General features: G+C 46.5%; 2 protein-coding genes across 2 annotated transcripts in view; one reads left to right on the top strand and one right to left on the bottom strand.

Moving 5' to 3' along the window:
* slc25a26 (solute carrier family 25 member 26) overlaps positions 1–10,638 on the top strand; it is a 51,853-nt gene extending 41,215 nt beyond the window's left edge. The window contains exons 8-10 of the mRNA XM_084543467.1: positions 83–147; positions 3,151–3,224; positions 9,958–10,638. Of these exons, the coding sequence (XP_084399593.1) occupies positions 83–147; positions 3,151–3,224; positions 9,958–10,054 (236 nt within the window). The 3' untranslated portion in view covers positions 10,055–10,638. The remainder of the gene's footprint in view (positions 1–82; positions 148–3,150; positions 3,225–9,957) is intronic.
* Positions 10,639–12,191: 1,553 nt separating this feature from the next.
* The window catches only part of lrig1 (leucine-rich repeats and immunoglobulin-like domains 1), a 34,254-nt gene continuing 25,296 nt past the window's right edge, over positions 12,192–21,149 (bottom strand). The window contains exons 10-18 of the mRNA XM_084543771.1: positions 20,191–20,262; positions 19,681–19,752; positions 19,295–19,458; positions 18,602–18,955; positions 17,552–17,833; positions 15,710–16,135; positions 15,303–15,437; positions 14,792–15,067; positions 12,192–14,248 (exon numbers count right to left, since the gene is read on the bottom strand). Coding sequence (XP_084399897.1) covers positions 14,061–14,248; positions 14,792–15,067; positions 15,303–15,437; positions 15,710–16,135; positions 17,552–17,833; positions 18,602–18,955; positions 19,295–19,458; positions 19,681–19,752; positions 20,191–20,262 — 1,969 coding nt within the window. The 3' untranslated portion in view covers positions 12,192–14,060. The remainder of the gene's footprint in view (positions 14,249–14,791; positions 15,068–15,302; positions 15,438–15,709; positions 16,136–17,551; positions 17,834–18,601; positions 18,956–19,294; positions 19,459–19,680; positions 19,753–20,190; positions 20,263–21,149) is intronic.

The following is a 21,149-nucleotide window of genomic DNA, read 5'->3' as shown; positions in this document are numbered from 1 at the left end:
TTTTTATATTTAAAGACTCTTCTGAGAGCAGAGAGCTGAGTCCTTTTATGCTTGCTGAATGTACGTGTGTCTCTCTTTGTAGGTGCGGTAGCGGCGTTCGTCACCACTCCGCTTGACGTGGCGAAGACCAGGATCATGCTCGCAAAGGTATACACACTAAAACCCAGCCAGAGAGCGCACCAGCTCCTCTGGCAGCGACTTTTAAACACTGCTGTCAGGTGATGCCTCGCAGGCAGGGAGCTGAGCGGGCCCGGGGACTGAGTTGATTGCAACAGTGTCAGCGGGCGGGACAGAGCGGGCCGAGGTAGCGGCGGGACAGTAGTGAGGCATTCATCACCTGATGCGGAATATGGACCGTGTCGGGAAGACATGTTTGTGCACATGGTTAGTGTTAAGATTTGATGCTGCTCCAGAGGAATTTCCATCTCAAGGCTGCTTGTCACTGAGAGGTGAAGCAGAAGGCCAGAGTCCCTCCTGTTAGCTCTCCTACTCTGTCCATCTTCTACAAAAGCCCCCCCTCTCACCCTCCTCTCTGTGTTGTGGTATTCCTCCTCTTCCTCCCTCTCTCCACCACCTTTTTTTCTTCTGGCTTGCTCAAACTGTACGTCTGGCTTCCCTCAATATGCCTGTGTGTGCAAAGGGTAGCGAGTTCAGAGTTACCCCAATCAGCCCCCCCACAGACACACACACACTGTCCTTGGAGAAGACATACTGTTCCATTCCCACCCCCATCCTAACTAATGAGATACTGGAATTAACAAAACACTCCGACAGTCTTGATCTCCTGCGAGAAGCTGTTGGCTGTAGCTGGAACAGCGCGGTACAAAAGCTTCCTGTAAACATTATCTGAAATGCAGCTGCTGCAATTTAACCACCAGCAAAGGACTTGGCCTGTGCTGGGGTTCAGTTATAACTTTATAAGGCCAGGTTTTGGATTCACTTAAGGCGCCACAGGTGAGCTTGGAAAAAAGGCTTTCATTGCGTTCAGGGAGAATGAAACGCTGCTCAGGCTGGAGGGGGCCATGTTTCAGATCGACCTGCATTAGTTTTTATTTTATATTCTGATGATTTTTAATACGTTTGTAACGAGTCAACTCTAAAAAAAAAAAAAATAAATAAATAAAAATAAAAATCCGTTATAATGTCAAGTACTGCATTTTCCCATTCGTTGTGTTCAATAAATCTGCACTTTGTTATTACAGGAGGACATGACGATTTTTAGGGATTTTCTTGAAAGATGATGAAAAAGAGATATATCCCAGCTGTCTGTATTAATTTGCAAGTATTAACAAAGAGAATAAGGAGAATTGGGACATGTAACATTATATTTACTTTTTTGACTCACATGGTATAGGGGTTGTTTTTGTTATATTTTAAACCCGCCAAGGAATCCGTAAGCTTAAGTGTCAGAAGGTCTCAGAGATCTGCATCAATATACGTCTTGTTTTGACCTACATATACTACAAATCCCAGCTATCCCAGCTGTCATTGGGCGAGAGGGACAAACACCTACGGCCAGTTTAGAATCTGAACCTAAAGAGCATGTCTTTGGACGGTGGGAAGAAGCCGGAGTACATGGAGAGAGCCCACGCAGACACAGGGAGAACATGGAGACTCCACACAGAAAGGCCCCAGCCACCCGGGCCATATGACACGTTAAAACTAAATATTATCTCTCAGATCTGACCTGGTTTTGAAGTTGAAACTACCTCGGTTCTAAGCGTAGCTGTGATTTTTAAAAGCCTGTCAGGGGCAGAAGTTTGGTTTTGGTTCCAAAAACTCCTGGAGCAGTAAAGGATGACAAGTCCAGACAGGAGAGTTAAAGAGAGACAGACGGGGAGAGCAGTGCTGGCACTGGTGGGAATGAACGGTTTGGATCGGACGACGAGGAGGAAGTTTGGGTGTTGGAACTTGTCAATTCAGTTTCCCTCTGCAAAGTAGGCAGAATAAAAGACCGGTGTTGTGCAGTAGGCGGCCTGACGCAGGCGAGACCCGAGCCGGCGGGCGTCCAAAGCGCAGCTGGACGCGTGAAGCCCGTCGAGGTCAGGACTCCTGCCACACCGCCATGCCTACAGCAGTGGCAGCATGTCTGGCACACCGCAGGGCTGCCACGTGCCTCCTACGCTGCTCCCGTACAACGCTGCTCTTCTCCTTTAGGTTGGCCGATCGGATGTCATGTTCACCAGTGGCAGGAAGGAGTGTTTGAACATGGATGTGTTACTGCTGTCTTCTGAATCACTTGTTTGAGAACCAGAAAAGTTCAGTGTGAAGCAAACTTTTAAGTCTGACTTAACAAAACCAGTCAGAGAAAAACCTGAGCTACATGAAGATATTTTTGTATGTCAGCATAAGTTAAGGGACTGTGTGTGTCTGTGTGTGTGTGTGTCTGTGTGTATGTGTTTTGGACACCCTCCTTCCACCATTCCACGGCAGTAAAGGAAAAGAAAACTTGTCAGACGTGGAGCGGGGAGAGCCATTTCTCAGCCACCTGTCTCCAAAAGAAACATGAGGAATAGGGGTGATTTTTTTTCTTCTACCGGAGAGAAAAAAAGTTTGGATCTTCCTCTCGTTCCAGCAGATCTCAGAGTCACAATTTACAGCGGATGCTGCAAGCGGTTTCCTGCGTGTCCGACAAGCTGCAGCGTTGATTGCCGTGCGTGCACTCCCACATATACTCCTTGCTCCCTTCTAATGTTTTCCTCACCGCCTCTTCCTTTTTCTCTCTCTTTTGCCACCACTAAACACCCTCACTTAACCCAGACCGGCCCTGTCCTGCAGCTCTCAAACCCCTCTGCCACTCCACGGTGATGGATTAAAAACTCTCCGGACAGCTAATCCATATTGTGTAAATAAATCCACAGGACTGATGGCTGCGGAGGCAGACAAGGCGAACTTGTTGAGTGTGTTTTTGGGTGGGCAAGTGGTTGGGTGTGTTTCAGAGCGGGTGTCTGGGTGGGTGTCGGAGGTGACACCTGCGCTGACACAGCTGTCCGTGAGCATGGAGAGGGAGAGGGAGGGGGGGAGAGGTTGAAGGAGGCTCAGCGAGGGAAGACTAAACAGGGTGTCTGTCCGAGAAGCAGGAAGCCGAGGAGACAATCTATCCGTCATCGCACCTCTATTTGCTCTCTCTTTCTCTCCCTCTCTCTCTAGGCTGGGTCGTCCACGGCGAGCGGCAACATCCCGCTGGTGCTCTACGAAGTGTGGAGGAGTAGAGGCCTTACAGGGTGAGTGTGTGTGTGTCTTCATTTTGGTGAAATGTCCAAAGGCCACCGCAGTTGTTTAAAACCGAGCAGCCTCTTTACACAAACCATTTTATCCCAGGCCATTTAAAAGCCTCTTATTTTACATGATTTGATTTACCTCCGCTCGATGCGTCGCGTAATCAGGTTTGATGATTGAGTGGTCACTCCGGGGAACATGAATTTACAGCCGCGGCTGAAAAATTAGATGTATAAAAGCTTTTCCTGCCGACTTGCTGTAGCGTCCCACTGATTAAGGCGTTACGGGGGCCGAGTGGAAGGATTTATTTGAGTGTTCTGATGTGTTTATGAAGCGCAGTGGACAAAAGGCCAGGTCTAATGGGGCCACAGAGGGCTGCCAGCGTTAAAACAAACCCTCGGCCGCGGTGAATAATAGGCCTGCTTGTGTGCAAGCCGCCGTCAGGATGCACCAAGGCTTAATGCTCACAGCAGAGTCAGTTTGGGGACGGGCCAATCAAAACTCTCCCCCTTCCCCCCCTCACTGCCTCACAAACACATACACACTAAGAAAAAAAGAACAGGTTTTTTTTGTTTGTTTGCAGAAGCCGCAGCGCTGAGAGAAGTTCTATTTTGGCTTTGTTATGAGAGCACGGTGATTCCCCTTATATTGCTGCGAACAGCAGTAATAGGCAGAACCTAATTTTTAATAAAGATCACGACCTGAACAGAGTCCCACTCTGCTCGCTGTAGCCGTAACCAAGGGGTAATGCACTGGAGAAAACCAGTTCCCATCTCTGCACCACATGGAAACCTTTTTTTTTTTAATCTCATCCAGCTATCATCCCAGGCTCAACTGTATCCCCATTGTAGCGGAGAGTCTCAAGAACACCGACCCAAATCTCAGCAATATGATAAACTCCTTTTCTTTTCTGATACTAATGTAACCACAGGAGTTTAAGAATAAGAAGGAAGAGCAAAACAAATGAAATATAGAGACAAAGGAGAGTGTGTAGTAAGTAAAAAGGGGGCGCCTGTTGTTCCGCGGGGCCAAAGGCCTGGTTGTTGCACTGGTGCATGCCTGATACAAATTGCTGGGGCTTTAAAGCTGTAATTATGGTAATAGGCCCAATTGCTGTGTAGTGAAGCTCTAAAGTGCTTCCATGTGTGCACTGTGCCCCAGAGACCCTGGGTTAGCGAGTTAGAGAGTGGTACAGCTCACACCGGCCTCCCCCAGTAACCTGCAAAATAACCAAGCTGCACCGGGAATCATGTCAAAACAAAGACTAATGGGCAACATATCCTCGGGGCTCCCTGCTTTGCTCCATATGCAAACCAGAATGGAAGGAAAGCAAACAAATAACCCCATACGCACAATAAAGCAGAGCCTCTGGAAGCCTGTGGTAAACCTCAGTTGTGCTTTCATGGTGTTAGGAGTCTTTGTACTTCAGCCTTAGTTGAAGAATTGGAACCCTTTTCACAGTTTTGTTAGGGGTTTGTGTCAGTGAGCGCAAGACAGTGATATTAGCTTGAGTGAGCTAGAAAGTGAATGAAGAGAGGGAGCGGCGTTATCAAGAACATACTAGTGAATCAAAAAAAATTACAATTCTTGTCCACTTTGGCCTCTGCTCTTTTCTGTAGCTCAGTAGTTCAGCCTCGCCGTATGTCAGACTGACTCACAGCACCTCTCTACACATCCATGACACACACACACAGAGCCGTGGAGAGAGGCTGTGGACTGAGATTTCTTTCTTTTTTTTTTTTGTCTTTGACGCTATACATTGTATTGTAGGATGTCTTGCATATTATAGTTTTCCTTAGATCTAGTTCCTTATGTTTATTGTTGTGCCTTATCTTACTTAAGGCACATTAAATTTGGCACAGGCTGTAGTTACGCTCTACTACATCAGGAGAAGAAGCCATTTTTAATCAATCAGCCCTGAGCCAAACAGATTCCAAACTAAAAAGGCCGTCCAATCTAAACATTTATCTAGGGGGTTTGTTGCTGACACTTAACAAAAGCAAGAAGCAACAAACAACTGGAAACCCTGAAGACGCATTCGTCTACCAGAAGTCAACCACTAAAATCTTCCTTTGAACTCCAAGCACATTTAAAAAAAACAAAATCGAAAACACAGATGTTCTAAAATGTTGTTAGTGTCAAAAAAAAAACCCCAAAAAAAACTCTCATCCCAAATTCCCTTTGGCCTGTCAGTGGCTCTCAGTCCAAAAAAAAGTCCGTATGGAAAATAGATATATTTAAAAATATAATATCCATTTTTAGATGATTTATATTTAGTTAAAGCTGATGTTGCAGTTGTTAGAAAATGTTACTCAAAAACAGATTCATGGACCACATATAAATGTGGGCATACCCTCTGTGACATCACTCATAGGATTTACTACGAGAGTGGTTTTGAAGCTCAGCGTGGCGACGCTGGCTGACGCCATTTTGGCGAAGCCCCACTCCCAGCTAATCCAAAAATGGACAAAGAAGTGAAATGTAAGCGGAGTTGAGGTGGGTGGTTGGGTGACTCCGAGGCAGCATCACATGGCAAGTAACCCATGACTGCTCCCGGCTGTCACTCAAAGCGCCCACATAATACCCTCTGTGTGTATTTTTGTTGTGAATGGGGAAATTAGCCATATAGACTATGTACCAGGCTGTAGACATGTTTATTTCTGTGGTAAAGTTGAACATTTTACTTAGATCTATGGGGGGTGACTTGCTTTAAGAACCAGCCTCAGGTAGCCATTTGAGGATCTGCACTTATGTGTGGACTTCATCTTTCAGTCCCAAAGGTTATAGCTTGTATAAGTAGCATATTTGAAGGTCACAGTGGATTTGTTTTATTGGTGAGTGTTTTCAGCCACAGGACGGCCCATTTAGGAATGAGTCTAAATATACTATAGTAGCCTCGCTTTTAGTAACAAAGGTAGATGCCACTCAATTCGACACTGTGGCACAGGATGTGTTCATAATAGTGTTTAGAGAACAGTGAAGCCCTATGACAGAGAAGTTTATGGTTCATAGGTGGTTTCAGTATTTGTTGACAGCATAAAAAATATGGACGAATGGTAATTAGATAGATTAAATAGCTGATATGCCAGTACCGTGGGATTAGGGTTACCACTCTTGAGAACTGGTGTATTGAAGACCTTTTCCAAACAGCAGTCATCAAATCGTTTTGTGCTTTTAGAGAAAGTGCTTTAAAATCCGGGCTTTTTGTCTCGACTCCTGGTTTCAACATCCATTTTGTGTCCCAGAAATTCAAGTAGACCAACACCCTTTAGAAAGAATGTAAAGAATGAAGAAACAGATGCATCATCCTCTGTTTTCTGAAGTGTTGGTCTCTTTCTTTTAAAGGTGTCAGTTGGTTTCAGTAAATACTATTTTTTATGACCAAAATTAGCTCTCAGATACATTTGAAGATTTCTGCCCCTCGGCAGCACCCTAAACAGCGGCCAAGAAATTTTCTCTGAGCCCACCGCGATTGCTCCATACTGCAACTTTGAAACTATACTTAGCCTGATTCCTCAGGAGAGGTGATTGGCTGACATTAGAGGGGATGACAGGTCCTAGTGACTGGCCGGGCTGTGATGTCAGGGTGAGTCAGGGCACCCAGGGGAGCTGAGGGGAATTTTTGAGCTGTGACTTCTTAGTCCACAGGTGGGCCTGATACCAGACAGGAAATGTAATGCTAGCAGAGAACTGAGACAAAACAAGAGTGTTGAGTGTTAAATTTAGTTCATTCCTTGCACTATCAGACTAGGATCAAGGAGACTGAGTGGAATATGTTGTGTGTTGTGTTGTTTAGCTTCGCTTCGGATTTTATTTGAAATTGTTGCATAAATAACGTTCAGTGGCTTCTGTTTCAACCGATGCTGAGAGCTGGACGCGCTGAGGTGGAGAGAACGCGTCAAAGGGCGACAACAGTGTTTATTTGGAGCCTCTGCACCAGCTCATACTTAGATAAACACACTTGCTCTAGGTCTGTCACGCTTACACTTACCAAAGCCCCGCCGCGCACGGCTCACCCATCGTCTGAGAACAGCCGATCCGGGCCGGGGCATTCTGAAACGTGGAGTTGTGTGAATGGTTGGGATGTCTGGGAGATCCCTGACATGCTTGGCACCTTGTATCGCTTTACGGCTGGAAAAAAGGGACAATGTCAAGCAGTGACTCTGGCAGTGACCAGTGAAAGAGCAGCACTGAAGTGTCCAGAAATAACACCTTGTGTCAGTGTGATAGAGCCTGCTCACGGGCTGTTGATTTAAGTTGATGAAAAATACATGAATCCAGTCCAGTCCAATTTCTTTTTTATTCAGAGGTGTTCAGTTAATGGAGTTTGCTCCGTTGCTCGTCAGTTTTGACTCGGTAAGAGAAGCTCATTTTGGTTTAAATGGTGTAGACTGGTCATTCTGGATCACAGTGATGGACTGACACAGCAGCTTCTAACTTACCTTTACCATACGTACCTGTGATTGGTCTGGTTGGTCCTGCAGATAGTTTTATCTCAGTCCACGACAGTACACCTCTCCTCACAGTTTGTACATCAGAACACTGTGCATTTCAGTTTTGAAAGTTTCACAATCTCGGACCTGAAAAATGTGATGACAAAGCACAAAACTGAGCAGGAGCAGGTCCCCTGAACATTACTTTTTATTTATTTTTTTTACATCTGCATTCAAACAGTGTGTTCAGAGCTGGTGAGAATCCAAACTTTCAATGTTTCAGCTGTTTTTGTTTCTACAATTAAAATGAACAGAAACATGGTCTCGCTCACCCACGCTGATGACGAATGCAGACTGACATTTTGTGCGCGCAGACACAAACACACACGGGCACGCATCCATAAGCGCACAATACTCTTCATCCATTACATCTGGCTTGGACCGGGCCGGAGCATGTGAGTGCGGGGGCGTATTGGCAGACAGGAAGCGTCGGTAGGCAAGTACGCGGCGAGAGAAAGACAGACCGAGAAGAAGTGGGGAAAATAAAAGCGGGGAGAGACACGAAGAGGCAGATGAACAGAGAGGACAAAGTGAGTGTGTGTCTGAGAAGTGGATGACGCAGCAAGAAAGGGAGGTGGAGGAGAAATCCCTCAACAACTGAGCCAGCTGAGGGGGCCGTCGCTGGATGGAGAGACAGAGAAACGGATGGATGGACAGCACAGGGACATGTGTGGATGTCATCTGGCCATCAGTCATGCACATAGAGAGAGAAATAGACAGGAGGGGGGGGTGAGAGCTCCAGGGAGGAGGACCCAGGGTAAGGGCCTGAAGCTTAATCCCTAAAACAGCTGTGCGTAGCGGGGAGGGTGGGCGTATTGGCTCTTGGGAGACGGGTGCTCTCTCATGGCCCATCACATCCTCTGACCCCCGCAACGTCAACAGCTTCTTGTCGGGCCCCCTCGCTGTAACTCGGGCCCCTCTCCCTCTTTATAAAGCGGCTCCACCGACCAGGCCTCATGTTTGACCCGCTCCCATGGACCCTCTGCACCCGAACACGAGACCCTGCCTCAGCCAAGGCGCCGTAAATTACTCACAGATACTGTCGATCGGTGCGACACGTGATCCGGCCTGAGCCGCCCTCGGCTCTGTTCACAGCACATGTTTCATGAAAACCATTAAAGCTCCAGCGGGAACGCTTGAACGTATATGTCTGCTTCCTCGTGTAGGAGCTCCTTTAAAATGAGACTCGTGTTCGAGCAGTGTCGATGAAACCATCCGCTATTCGTGCTGTGTGATCAAGCTCTCTGAGATAACTAAAACTATGCTATTTTGAAATCATTTACAAGAGATTTCAAGTGGTTGTAACTGTTTTGTTTGTAGTTTTTGGCTGCGTTTTGTTTTGACAGTAGATAACTGATCTTAAACCAGGAGAGACAAAGGTCCGTGGCCAGAACTGAAACAGACTAAGATTCCTTAGATTCTTTTAATTTTGTTGAGCCGTGTGCCTGTTTCCATCCACCTGTTTTTAATTTTCAAATGAACGCCCTGAATGGAAAACCTAAATGTGAGAAAACAAAGAAGAAGCTTTGTTTTTTTTAGGTTGAGGTGAAAAAAGTTGATGTATCAAAAAAATGGGTTCGCGGCCTGATCCCCAGTATGTGACAAGACCTTGAGCAAGACACTGAATTTGGGTGTGCTTGCATGAGTAAATGAGTAGTTGTGTCATTGTGACCATGAGGCGTTTTGAGTACCAATAGGTAGAAAAGTTATATATAAATACGAGACCATTTACCAGTGGAGACCGTTGATTGTTCATTATCAGTGAGTTGCTTATAAATAATTTGTAAATGGACAGATAGTTAGTTGGCTGTGACTCACCAAACCACTGGTTATTGCATCTGTTCCTAGCTTTCTAGCTACAGCGTACAGACCACTGCCACCTGCTGGTATGGAGAGTTATTTCTTCTCACGTAGCTGCCAGACGTACTTGTCGGCGTTAGTTTTTGCGATGTGTTCAAGTGCACCTTTTAGGCCCAGACACAGGAGACGTCACACTCATGGTGTTTGCTGCTGTGATGTTGGTTTTGATGTGTCCAGATTTTAATGGTTTCAAGTCTCTGTAGTAAAAACACAGCAACAAGATTACCTCTGTTCTCATTAAACGGCGTCTGCTGGCTCTTTCACCTCACTGTCTTATCCTTGTCCTTGTTTAATACGCTCAGATAGTAGTTCAGATAAATTACTTACATTTCAATAAGTCAAGGGAAATGAAATAAAGATAGCCCCTGCCCTTCTTTCTCTACAGTCTGTTTGCTGGCAGCATACCAAGGGTGACCTTCATCAGCGTGGGCGGTTTCATCTTCCTGGGAGCCTACGAGAAGATCCGCCGCTCTCTGCTATAGCGGCTCGTCCACTCCGACTGTCCTGAGCCTCCCCCCTCTGGAGGAACAGCGGGGAAAGCGTCTCTGGAAGCAGCTACCTCATCGGCCCCAGGAGGGGCCCCTGCGCCTCCGTGGCGCCGGGCCCCGAGAAACGAGGAGCACCGAGTGCTGGAAGAGCTGTCCACTGCAGAAGCCAGGGTGCTGCATTCCTGCTCATTAGCACTCTGCAGGTTGAGTTGACTTGACTTGACTGGCACGGACTAGCATGTTGACTGTTTATGTGTGAGTGAAGGAGTTACTGTATTAAAGACTGACTCTTTGTAAGCTCTGAGTGAGGATTTGTGACTTCTTTGGCTCCCTCCGAGTTCCAGTGCTGCATGGTTTAATTATCTTTTTAGTGTTTCGTCCATACCTTCTGCTCCGTAATCCTCGCCACCTGTGTTAAAGACCCACCGGGGAGGCACAGTCATATCTCACCATTGTTAATTCCCGCCGGAGCACAGCTGATCTCATCCACCTGCTAGAGCTTGAATTCTTTTCTTAAGACGCCTCCAACAATAGAACAGTTTGTTAAATTAGCACGGCTTTAGCTTCGTCCCGAGGCTCAGGTGTTCCACGCAAGTTTTTTTTTATTTGTATGTTTTTTATGAGGCAGTTGGATAATGCAGATTTCTATCTATATTTAAATACATAACTGAATGCTGCTAGTCTAGCTTCAACTGTGGGGGGTGAGACACTGGAAAAAAACAACTTCACTAGCATCACATCATTTTCTTTGTCCTTTCTTTGACGGCTAACTTTAGTCAAGTCAGCTATCAGAGCAGTGTGTCCAGCTCTGTTGTCCATGATCAAGTCCAGAGTGTGTGCTGGTAACAAGAATCAAGACACCGGCACCGGTCGACCTCCTAGCTTAGCCGTAGGGCTGAAAGAACTTGAATAAGATTCCTAATAACAGGTCAGCTTAGGTACCTTTACAGAAATAAAACATGGTGTCTGCCATTTCTAGTGTTTTACCTCACTTTAGAGGTATCCACCTCATGAGCTAATTTGGACAACACTCTCTTTCTGTAATGTTGGTTAACTGTTGCCTAAATACACGGTGGCATCTCCTCTGCTGCCCCTGTGCTCCTGTTCATTCTTATAACAGCAACTTTGTGAGCACACTGTCTACCTGGTAAGCTTCTCCAGTGAGTAATGTGTACATTGCTTCTATCCATTACTATTCTCCTGTGTATCATGCATCACCTAGTATCTTGTGCTCTTGTTCGTATCATGTATACCGTATTTGCTGCTGCTATGCTGAATCCAGATGCCCTTCCACTGGCGCCTTAGTAATTTAGTAGATAGTTGTGACTATTTTTTTTCTGTTGAAGCTGTGAGATATCAGCAGCTGAGGACCCGGAACAGAAATGATTTCCATGACTGGTTAAACTAGAGGTGAGGCCAAACACTTTCATTGATCTTTAATTTGAGATGTGGTCCACAGAGCATTTGGCCATGAGGCCTCAACATGAGGAATGTTTTTTATTGAGTGTACTAATGAAGGGATTATATTTAAGGCCTTTGTTTTCTCCTGTGTGGCCCCAGTAAGGAATATACATCAGCTAACAGTACAAGTACTGATGTTTTCCACTCCTCACTCGTGTTCCTTTTTTTTTTTCAAAACAAGAAATCCATGACAGCTCATTACAAGATTAATAAATGACTCCTCTCCGTTGTATTGAAGGATTATCTGCCTGGCGTATGGAAGAACATTTAGGCTCAGTATCAGCGCGTTTTCAGTGAGTCAGCCGAGTGGTCCTTCAGCGCTCAGTGCCGAGGTAAAACTGAAGACTTAGTAAATCCTGGCGGGGGCAGAGGGAGACGGATGTCCTCACAGGTGGGACTGTATGTTACGCTGCCTGTCACTATGCAGTTGGACAACAATGGTCGGCGTGTGATTGGTGGAGGCCACGGCTGGGGGCATGTCGATCATCTGGTGACAAACATCCATCTGGAATGCACATTCTGACCCTCAGTCAGCCCCGACTCAGTGGCAGAATATTTTAAACAGCCTGCAGAAGGAAAAAATATGCCTGCTGTCTTTGGGGCTTCAAGGAGCCAGGAGACATTCCTGGTTGGAAGATTAGCTCTGGGTGTGTGTGTGTGTGTGTAGTTGCAAGCTACTTGAGTGCTTTGAAGATCAAGGTCTCTGGATTTCATGTCTTTGTGCATGCTCCATTTGAATTGATGGCTTCTCCATAACCGCTGTGACACAAGAGCAACGCTAAATGCTAACTCAGCTGTTTGGGATGCCATCACAGCAAAAACCTCCATTTCTTTTTTTGTTTTTATGAGCAAAGGAAAAAGGCGCAACACAGGTAATGATAGCAAAATGTGATTTTATTAGACACTTCAATGCCATGTTAGACACTTCACTGTTTTAGCTTTGACATTGGCAAAACGGTTTCAGACAGTTTGTTTCAAATAAATTACTCCGAAACCCTCTCGTCCCTTTTGCCTGCTACGCCAGGGTTGGTTTTCCAGCAGGATCTCTGATCCAGGTCTTGCTGGTACGAGCGTCTCCGATAGGTGCTATCAGGTGTAACCGGAGGAGCGTGTCCTCCCGCTTACCTCCATAAGGCCACTGGTCACAGAGCACAGATCAGATTGGGGAAACACGTGCATACATTAGAGGGATTTCTAACCCAGTGTATCCAGGGAGCGGCCTGACTGCATGAACCCTCCCACGTCTGGTTAGAGCACATTTCACAAGCCTCTCAGCTCACCTCAGACATGAAACATGCAGCTCTGCAGTGATGATCTGAACGTCTTGGTGGTGATGTAACTGAGCTGGAATACTGGCCATTTGCTCCTGAATGCAGATTACAGCAGTAACACAATGACACGACATCATTCTCCGTCTTAAATTCATAGAATTGTCTAAATTAGGCATTCAGACAATTAAATGGCACACGACCGTGGACTTTACCAACGTGACCACACTGAGACATCATTACTGGCTTTTTCGACTGTTACTTGGATGCAGACTTGTGCCTAAAGTCACTTTCTGGGACAAATAAAGAAATGAGAGATCAGAGCAGCTTTGCAGTAACATGTAGCGTTGTGAAAGCAGGTGGAAGAGCCTTAATGGTATGTACTGTTGACGTTACTGTGTCAAAATATGCAGACCGTCTCATCACAGAGGAGGTTCCTGCATTGCTATTGGCAGATCATGCACACGATCTGCATGCTTATGAAGAGAATATAAAAAGTGCTTTAACCGATAACTCCCCCGCCTGGCTCCCTCTGACGTACCAAAATAATTCACATCAAAGCTCTTCCTTCATACAATGCTTGTGAACTGTGTTTCTGTAAGGCCATAGCTGGCAGCGTTTGTCAACAAACAAACAAAAAAAAAAAATCATTCAAGTGCAATCAAGTGTTTTGTTTGCTATAAAAGTGTACCAGTATCTCTCACAAAACAAGTCTCTTGATATATGCTATTAACAGTTGAGTTCTCTTTGATCATGCAATAAGGCACCGCAGCTGAATGTTGGTAGAAGCTGAAAAAGGCTGTTTTTTTAAGAAAAATAAAAATACCGTCACTCCTTTCTTTTGTCATGCACATATATTCAAACACTCTTTTGTAAAAGTTATATAATATATCATATAAGAAAACTCTTATGTACAGTCAAATGTCCAAAGGTATATTTCTCTTTTTTCCCCTGCACAAACATACACTGTACAAGATTCCCTACATTTACATGCTTCAAATGCAAGTCACATTTTTTTGGAGCTAGATTTTTTACTGGTCACCTCCCAAACGAAGGTTTTTAACTATGTACAGCTGATAACGCTCAGATGGGACGCCACCCACACAAGCTCCACCTTCAAACTCCGGATGCCCCTTTACCTTTCCCCCTCCTGGTGCCCCCCGTCAGTCCAGATGCGGGAGGCTCGTGACCGTACGCCTCGATATGAGGTAGCAGTTTATTTCCCAGTGCAAAAGAATAAAGTCCACATTTTGGGCTGGATTGAGAGCCTGCTAGTCGCTGGCTCTCCTTAGAGGGGCGCTCTCATTCTGAGAGGCTCTGAGGGCGTGTCCATTGGACAGCAGACTCTGCCTGAGCTCAGGCTCACAGTCCGTGTCGAGGAGTCCGTGGCTCGTCAGCTTCACCGGCTTGTGGAAAGTGTCTTCCTGTGATGGAGATGGAGTCTGTCCCGCTCTGTTCACTGGTGAACAAAGAAAGAAACAAGGTTAACGACGTGACACGAATATAGACAAACGTCAGCTTCAGCGTACAGAGGCAGAGGAATGTATGAACAGAGCTGCATTGACATGTGGAGGTGAGAATTGGTATTCGGAGGCCCAGTCCACTGGTGGAGCTCCCTGCTAAAGGAGCCCAACAGGCCTGGACCTGCATCTGCAGGAGTTTGGCAGCTGTGAGAACTCAGTGCTGCTGTTCAGAGTTTTTGGAGAGACTTCCTGAGGGGCTCTGGGCATGCAACTATGATACACTGTCAGATGCTGGTAGGAAGCAATCTATCTGCAATCACGTTCAAAGGAATTTGCCTTGACAAGAGCTACTCAATTGCTCATGGTTTCTCATGGTATCACCTGATGCAAGTGATATTCCTAGAGGATGGTGAGGGCTTTTTAAGAAGTGAACTGGATTTATGGGTTGAGGCTGTTGGCATTTGTTCTGGTCCTGAGGGCTATAAACTTCCTTGCAAGCATTGGAAATACATCTGAACTCATGGTGATAATAGTCTTACCTTTTCTATCGTGTTGGTTCAGCTGTATCGTATTGTGGTTTTTTGGATAAGTGGATGCTTGAATGTCCTTTCGGATCCCGTTGGGGGTCCCGTTGCAGAGCGGGGTTGTGTGAGACCCCGCGTCGTACTGCTCCCCTGGGTGACAGTGAGAGTAAGGTGGGGGAACATAGTGCTGCTGGTACTCCATGCCTACTGCAAAATCATGGGCCAGGTAGTTGGGATCTTTGGAGTAGCCACTCTCCATGCAGTCACTGCAGACTATGGCACCATCGAAACCTGTGGGCGGAGTGAGGGGAAAATAAGTGATTTTAGTGATTTTTAGAGGCAGAAAGTCAGCAAGTGTATGTCAACACTGTGGCTAGAGTGTCAGCTGTAATTATTCCTGATTCTGAGCAGTTTTTCACAGACAGCAGTGCTCCTTTCATCGTTATGCAACACACCAGAGGAATTGGAGACACTGCTGGGCAGCACAAACATTTGGAGGACCGAAAGAGGGAGAAGTGTCAGGTACCTGCGGTGTCGACGACGTGTCCATTGGGCTGAGGGCCGCCGCCAGCCTCCACACGGATGCAGACGTCCTGACGCTCGGACAGAGTGCCCTGGGAGGACAGGTAGCTGGGTACGTCTGGAGGAACAATGGTCTCATCTGGGAGAGATCAAAGAGCCAAGCACATGAGAACCAGAACGTCGGGATACTGCAGCTCAAACATCATGAAGTGCTACAACAGTTACTTTACTGGTTAAATACAAACTGCTCTCTGTGTTTCTTTTATCACAAATGAAATATCTTTGTAGTTAGAGTCAGGATGTAAGAGGGGAATCTTAACATTAATGGATTTTTGCATAGCTCCACTTAGATGACAACAAATCCATCATTCACATTTTTGCAACAGAAAGACAGAGTAGATCCATGCCCACCTGTATTGGTCACACTGCACTCCTCGCTCTTTTTCCTGGTCTGGTAGATAATGCACACCCACACTAGTGACGTCACCACAATACTCGTGACCACGGCAATGACAATAATTCCAATAGTGACCGTGCTTGGGCCCGGAGGAGGCGTGCAAAAGCTCCTGACCACCAGCTGGCTGTGGGCGCGCGCTGTCCCCAGAGTGTTGGACATGAGGCACGTGTAGCGGCCGGCGTCCTCCAGCAATGCCGAACCGATGACCAGCAGCTGGTTCCCAGGTGTGAAGTGGTGTCTGTCGGAGGGGCGAAGCGGCTGGTCGTTGTGCAGCCAGGTGATACGCGGAGGTGGGCTGCCGAGAGCTTTACACTGCAGGGCCACCGTGTCCCCAACCACCACGCTGTGGTTCTCCAGCTGCTGGGCCACGTGGGGTGTTTCTGTGGAACAGACGGGTGATAAGTTTCATAAGAAGCTCAGAGGCTGCAGGTTTGCTGAGGTCACCGATTCCTTTTGTTCTATGGCATCAAGATCTTTGCTTTCTCTTCTCAGGTTTCTGTTTGTTCACAGCATCGATTGTTGAAAGTATCGATTACTGTGGGATCACGGTGATTCAGCTGGATAGACCGAGCACAGGCGGGGATGTTTTGAGTTTGACGTCCAAAAACAGAAAGCTCATGTCGCAAAGATATTTTTATATCTGAGATCATATCTGTGATGCTGACAAACTCTGAAATCTGTTGACTCACACAGCAACTTTTCTCCTCGGACACAGTCCTTCTTTTCAACAGTGTTTCCAGTGTTTCCCAGAAACTTCACATTCAGCTGAATGGAGCACAGTGAAGTGAATGAGTGTGTGAAGGTAGGCCTCTCCTCTCAGACCGAGCACTTCCCCTCACAGTGGGACATACACAGATTAAGAGATCTCACTTAACCCACTTCAGTCGCCCTTCTCTCTTCTATCAATACTTTCTCCCTCTCCATCAATCCCCCCTCTCTCTACGACCCTTCAGCTCTTTCTTTTCTCTAAATCCCCCTAGTCTCCCTCCCCACACACACTCCACCGTTCCTTCTTTGGCTCCCATTTTCTCCCCCTCCACTCTTTTCCAGACAGGGGCCTCTCGACTGCAGAAACCCCCCTCCTCTCTCCTTCCCCTCCGTCTCTCAAACCCAAACATCACAGATTGAGCACGGAGCTGCTTACTTCAATATTTTACATTGCTGGATTAGCACTCAGCTTGAACCGCTGAGAAGTCCCGACAAGCCTCTCGCATGTCACACAACATGAAAGTGTGTCACTAAACCAGCTCCACCAGTATGACTGTGTTAAATATAGAAGCTGTTGCTTATGAACTCTCTCTTTAGGGGAATTTAAGGCTTGTAACGGAATAACCACCCCCTCCTTCTGTCCAACAAGGGACTGCTTTGCTCAGTTCAAAGACAAAGGACAAAGATGATCTATGTCTGAGATGGTTCTTGGAGAGAACCTCTATTTGGTTTGATTTAACAGTGTAAAACAGCCAATAAACTGGGAGCACTGAGGCCTGCAGTGAAGCAGCCATGACTGTCCCTCCCACTGAGAGAGGAGGGGGGATGGGAATGCCTAACAAACACCCCTCTGTGAGTCTCCCTCGCTCCCCCACCATCCCCCCTTTGACCCCTAACTGTGACCTCTGGCCTCTGACCCGCAGCAAGGCCACAGCTGCCGAGAAAAGAAAAATATAAAGCTTCCCATTCTAGAGCCTTAGTCTGACCAACTCACAACTTAGTGTCCAGCTATTTACAAGGGCTCATTTTCAAAGATGTTGGAATATGATCAACACTGGACACAATTCCGGCACACTTGCAGTTCTTACCCAAGACGGTGAGAGTGGCGTTGGCAGAGACTGTGCCTGCTGTGTTTTTGGCAGTGCAACTGTACACGCCCATGTCCTCCGGCTTGACGTCCATGATGAAGAACACGTCGTCGTCGGGCATGACGTGCATTCGGCGCTCGCGGGCAGCAGGGAAATCTGTGCCACCGTCCTTCTGCCAGGCGATCTGAGGTGAAGGGTGGCCCTCCGCTGCACACTCCAGTCTGGCGTTTTGGCTCGTTCGGATGGTGCTGTCTCTGGGAGTCTTCACAAAGGACGGGAGGACTGTGGATAAAGAATAGACAAATTCCATCAGCATCAAAAATATTTAATAAGGGTCAAAGGGGGTCAAATATTGTCAACTTTAATTTTTCAGCAAGTCACTGACTTGACTCAGGGACAAACCTCTACACTTTCACAGCTGCGAGCTGATGAGCTGCTGCTGAAGCAGTGTTCAGTAAAGAACATTAACAGCAGCTATTACTCTTTCAGTTCTTCCAACCACATTTTCCCAGCTGATGCTGGCATTCAGATCAAGAAACTTCCGGTTAGAATCCAACACCTCCAATTCTTATTTTCAACTACTTTACTTCCATGTATATGCCAAGAAAACAGGCAGAAAAACTCTGTCAGTAGCGAGAATAAAGAATAAGCTAGAGGTTGGAGGAAGACTTCTGCAACCAAATTCTGGATAAATACTCTCCATTTACTGAAAAGCAGAGTGACAGAGTGCAAAGGGAATGGCCCATGTTAGTGCTGAAACACAGCTAAATCAACAGCAAGGCCAACAACTTTAATGGCTATGCTGTCAAAATGAACAACCGAGAGTTAAACATAGCGTGGAAACAGCTATCCTGTCCATCTTGTCTTAGTGAGACATTGGCTCACTAATGTTTTCTCAGTTTTAAATAATCCATTATTCAGATTTTTAACCACCACAATGACACGGCTCTCACATTCAAGGATAATAAAGATGATCATGACAAAGAGGCCAATAACTTTTCCACTGACTAAATATCTCATGATCATTTCTACCCAATATCAACAACGTACCGTTGACAATGACACGGGCCTTGCTGGAGTAGGTGGAACCAAAGTGGTTGGTGATGATGCACTGGTAACGTCCCTCATGGGCAAATGTGACATGACGCAGGTGCAGGATTGTGGTGTACTCCATAACGCCTCCTCCAGCTATTGGCCCATCAGATGTTGTACCTTGATCATGAGCGCGCACATGGGCGTAGTTCTCCATTTCAGCGTGACGAAGTGGCTCTTGGTCCTTGCGCCAGGCAAAGGACATGGGGGAAGAGCTGCTGCTTGCAGCCGTGCAGGTGAGACGCACGTCACTACCGAGGACTGTCACTGTGGTCTCTGGCTGTACAGTGATCTGGGGCTTGGGAAGGTCATCTAAATGTGGCAAGGAAAGACAAAGGTTAGTGGAAGCAGGTGATTACAGCAAAAGTCTAATTGACGTGTGTGGTCCAAAGTCAAACATCACAAATAACCCTACATAGGTGTCTGCTCTCTATGCATAGATGAATGTGACGGAGGAAAACATATGGATTTATTAGCATGTCTGAGTGCACATGCAGAGCAAAACAAAAACAACAAAGAAAAATACATGGAACTATGTAAATAACAGAACAAGGCAAAGCTGTCTACGTGGCCAATCTGTGCCTCGAACGCGTCTTGCTCAACGCACCCTCTCACAAAATACATAGAATACGGACACAAATGTAAACTCACCACACACAAAGCTGCTGGACGGAGCCTCAAAGATGCTGGTGCCTTTCAGGCTTTCCGGGTGCGCACAGGTAGCATTGACACCAGCCTGCAAACCACGTGTCACCAACCATTCCGGCAGCCAGTGGAGCTGGCAGTCACACAGGAAACTGTTGCTCTGAATGAGACTGGAGGAGACGAGAGTATGTGAGGTATAAGTTAAGTCTACAGCATCTGTATCTGTGTGTTTTTGTTTTTTTTTGTACATGTGCCAAAAGCAAAGAGAGACTGTTTCAATCCGAGTCAAGGCGTGCATGGGTGTGTATCTGCTGCTGGCTGCTTCTGTAAGAATGTTTTTTGCACATAAATCATGGGTAGTACATTTGTGTGAATGCATCAATATAACTCACAGGCTTTTGAGGTTCTTCATCTTAGAGAAGGCATCGGGCTGGATGGAACGAATTGCATTCTCCCCCAAGTTCCTGTTGGGACATCAAACATTGTTTGATCAAGTTTTCACAGATTACAGTCATACCTAGGCACAGAATCATGGATCAGATTTTAAATCATGATAACTAGGTCTGTATGTACAAGGACAGCTGCTTTTCCATCATTCTCTGTCCTCATTAGACAAAAGCCTGTGAAAGAGCTTGTAGGAATTCCACTTCTTCTGCACAGCTCACCATGTGCTCAATAACTTTGTTCCTGCGCTGGGGCAGGAAAAAAAGGCCAAAGTTGAAGTTGTGCTAGGCTAACGAGAAAGAAGCAGCTGGCCGCTTGCAAAAGCCCGTCTTCTCCTTTTACAAAGATGCTATTAAATTGCAAGCAACCTCCTCTTTGCCAGCTACTTTTGGCAACCCCACCCCCCTTACACTCGACCCTCAATCCATCTCTCCCTCTTTCTCTTGTGGGATACTCACAGGTGTTCCAGGGTCTCCAGGCCAGAGAAGGCTTTCTTGGCCACCGATTTGATCTTGTTTCCAAACAGAGTCCTGCCGTTTCCCAACATGAACAGTGTCGATAGATGAAGAGAGCAAGAGAGAGGGAGGGAGAGGAGAGGAGAAGGAGGGGGGGGGGGGTTGGAAAGAGAGAGCAAGACGGGGAGAGAAGCACAATTAGTGAGGCTGAATCTGATAAGAGTGAGGGGATTGAGGTATTGGAAATCTGAACTGTGTGGAGATTAGCCAGGAGGAAGGCTGAGCAAGATTGAATGGGGATGTGGGGTGTGTTTGGGAGGGGGGCACCTGGGCTCTGCGCTGCTCTTCAAAGACCACTTTTATCTTTATTAGAATTTAATAGCAATGAGCAGGCGCGGCTGTGTTTATGTGTGTGGTGCAGAGCTTGTGAGGACATTCATGTATTAATTCAAGTGTGTGTGTGTGTGTGTGTGTGTGTGTGTGTGTGCCTGTCAAACCAAGGAGTGAGTTGCTTTTCCCTCTGATTTGGGGTCCTAATCCCTTCCTCCACCCTCTCCCCGCTGCCACCTCCTATTCTGTCTTAGCCTTCTCTTCGCAGGAAGAGGAGATACGGCTGGCTGGCTCACAATGAAGACCCCACTGTGTAAGCCCATCCACATGTATACACAAACAAACGAATGTCTTGTCACAGAAATGATGAGAGGCTTGTCATTTTTGCAACTTTAGTTTTAAAGGAATTCAATTCAACTGTTGACACAAATAAAACTGAATAAATCCAGAGTCGTCTCTTGTATCGTATCACCCACTTTCATCCAGTGTGGCGGCATGCTTTTAGGGAACCCAGTATGTGTGTTTGATGTGCCCTTTTTTCTCTTTTCAGCATCTCCTTTTCCCATGACTCACTTTGCCAGCTTTGGGATGCAGCGGGCTGCTTCCGCCAACGCCGTGACAAAGGGGGCAGG

Source organism: Chelon labrosus (genome assembly GCF_963514085.1).
Source record: "Chelon labrosus genome assembly, chromosome: 4".
Taxonomy (NCBI): domain Eukaryota; kingdom Metazoa; phylum Chordata; class Actinopteri; order Mugiliformes; family Mugilidae; genus Chelon; species Chelon labrosus.
The sequence above is the reverse complement of the archived record's forward strand: the minus strand, read 5'-3'. Positions and strand labels throughout refer to the sequence as shown.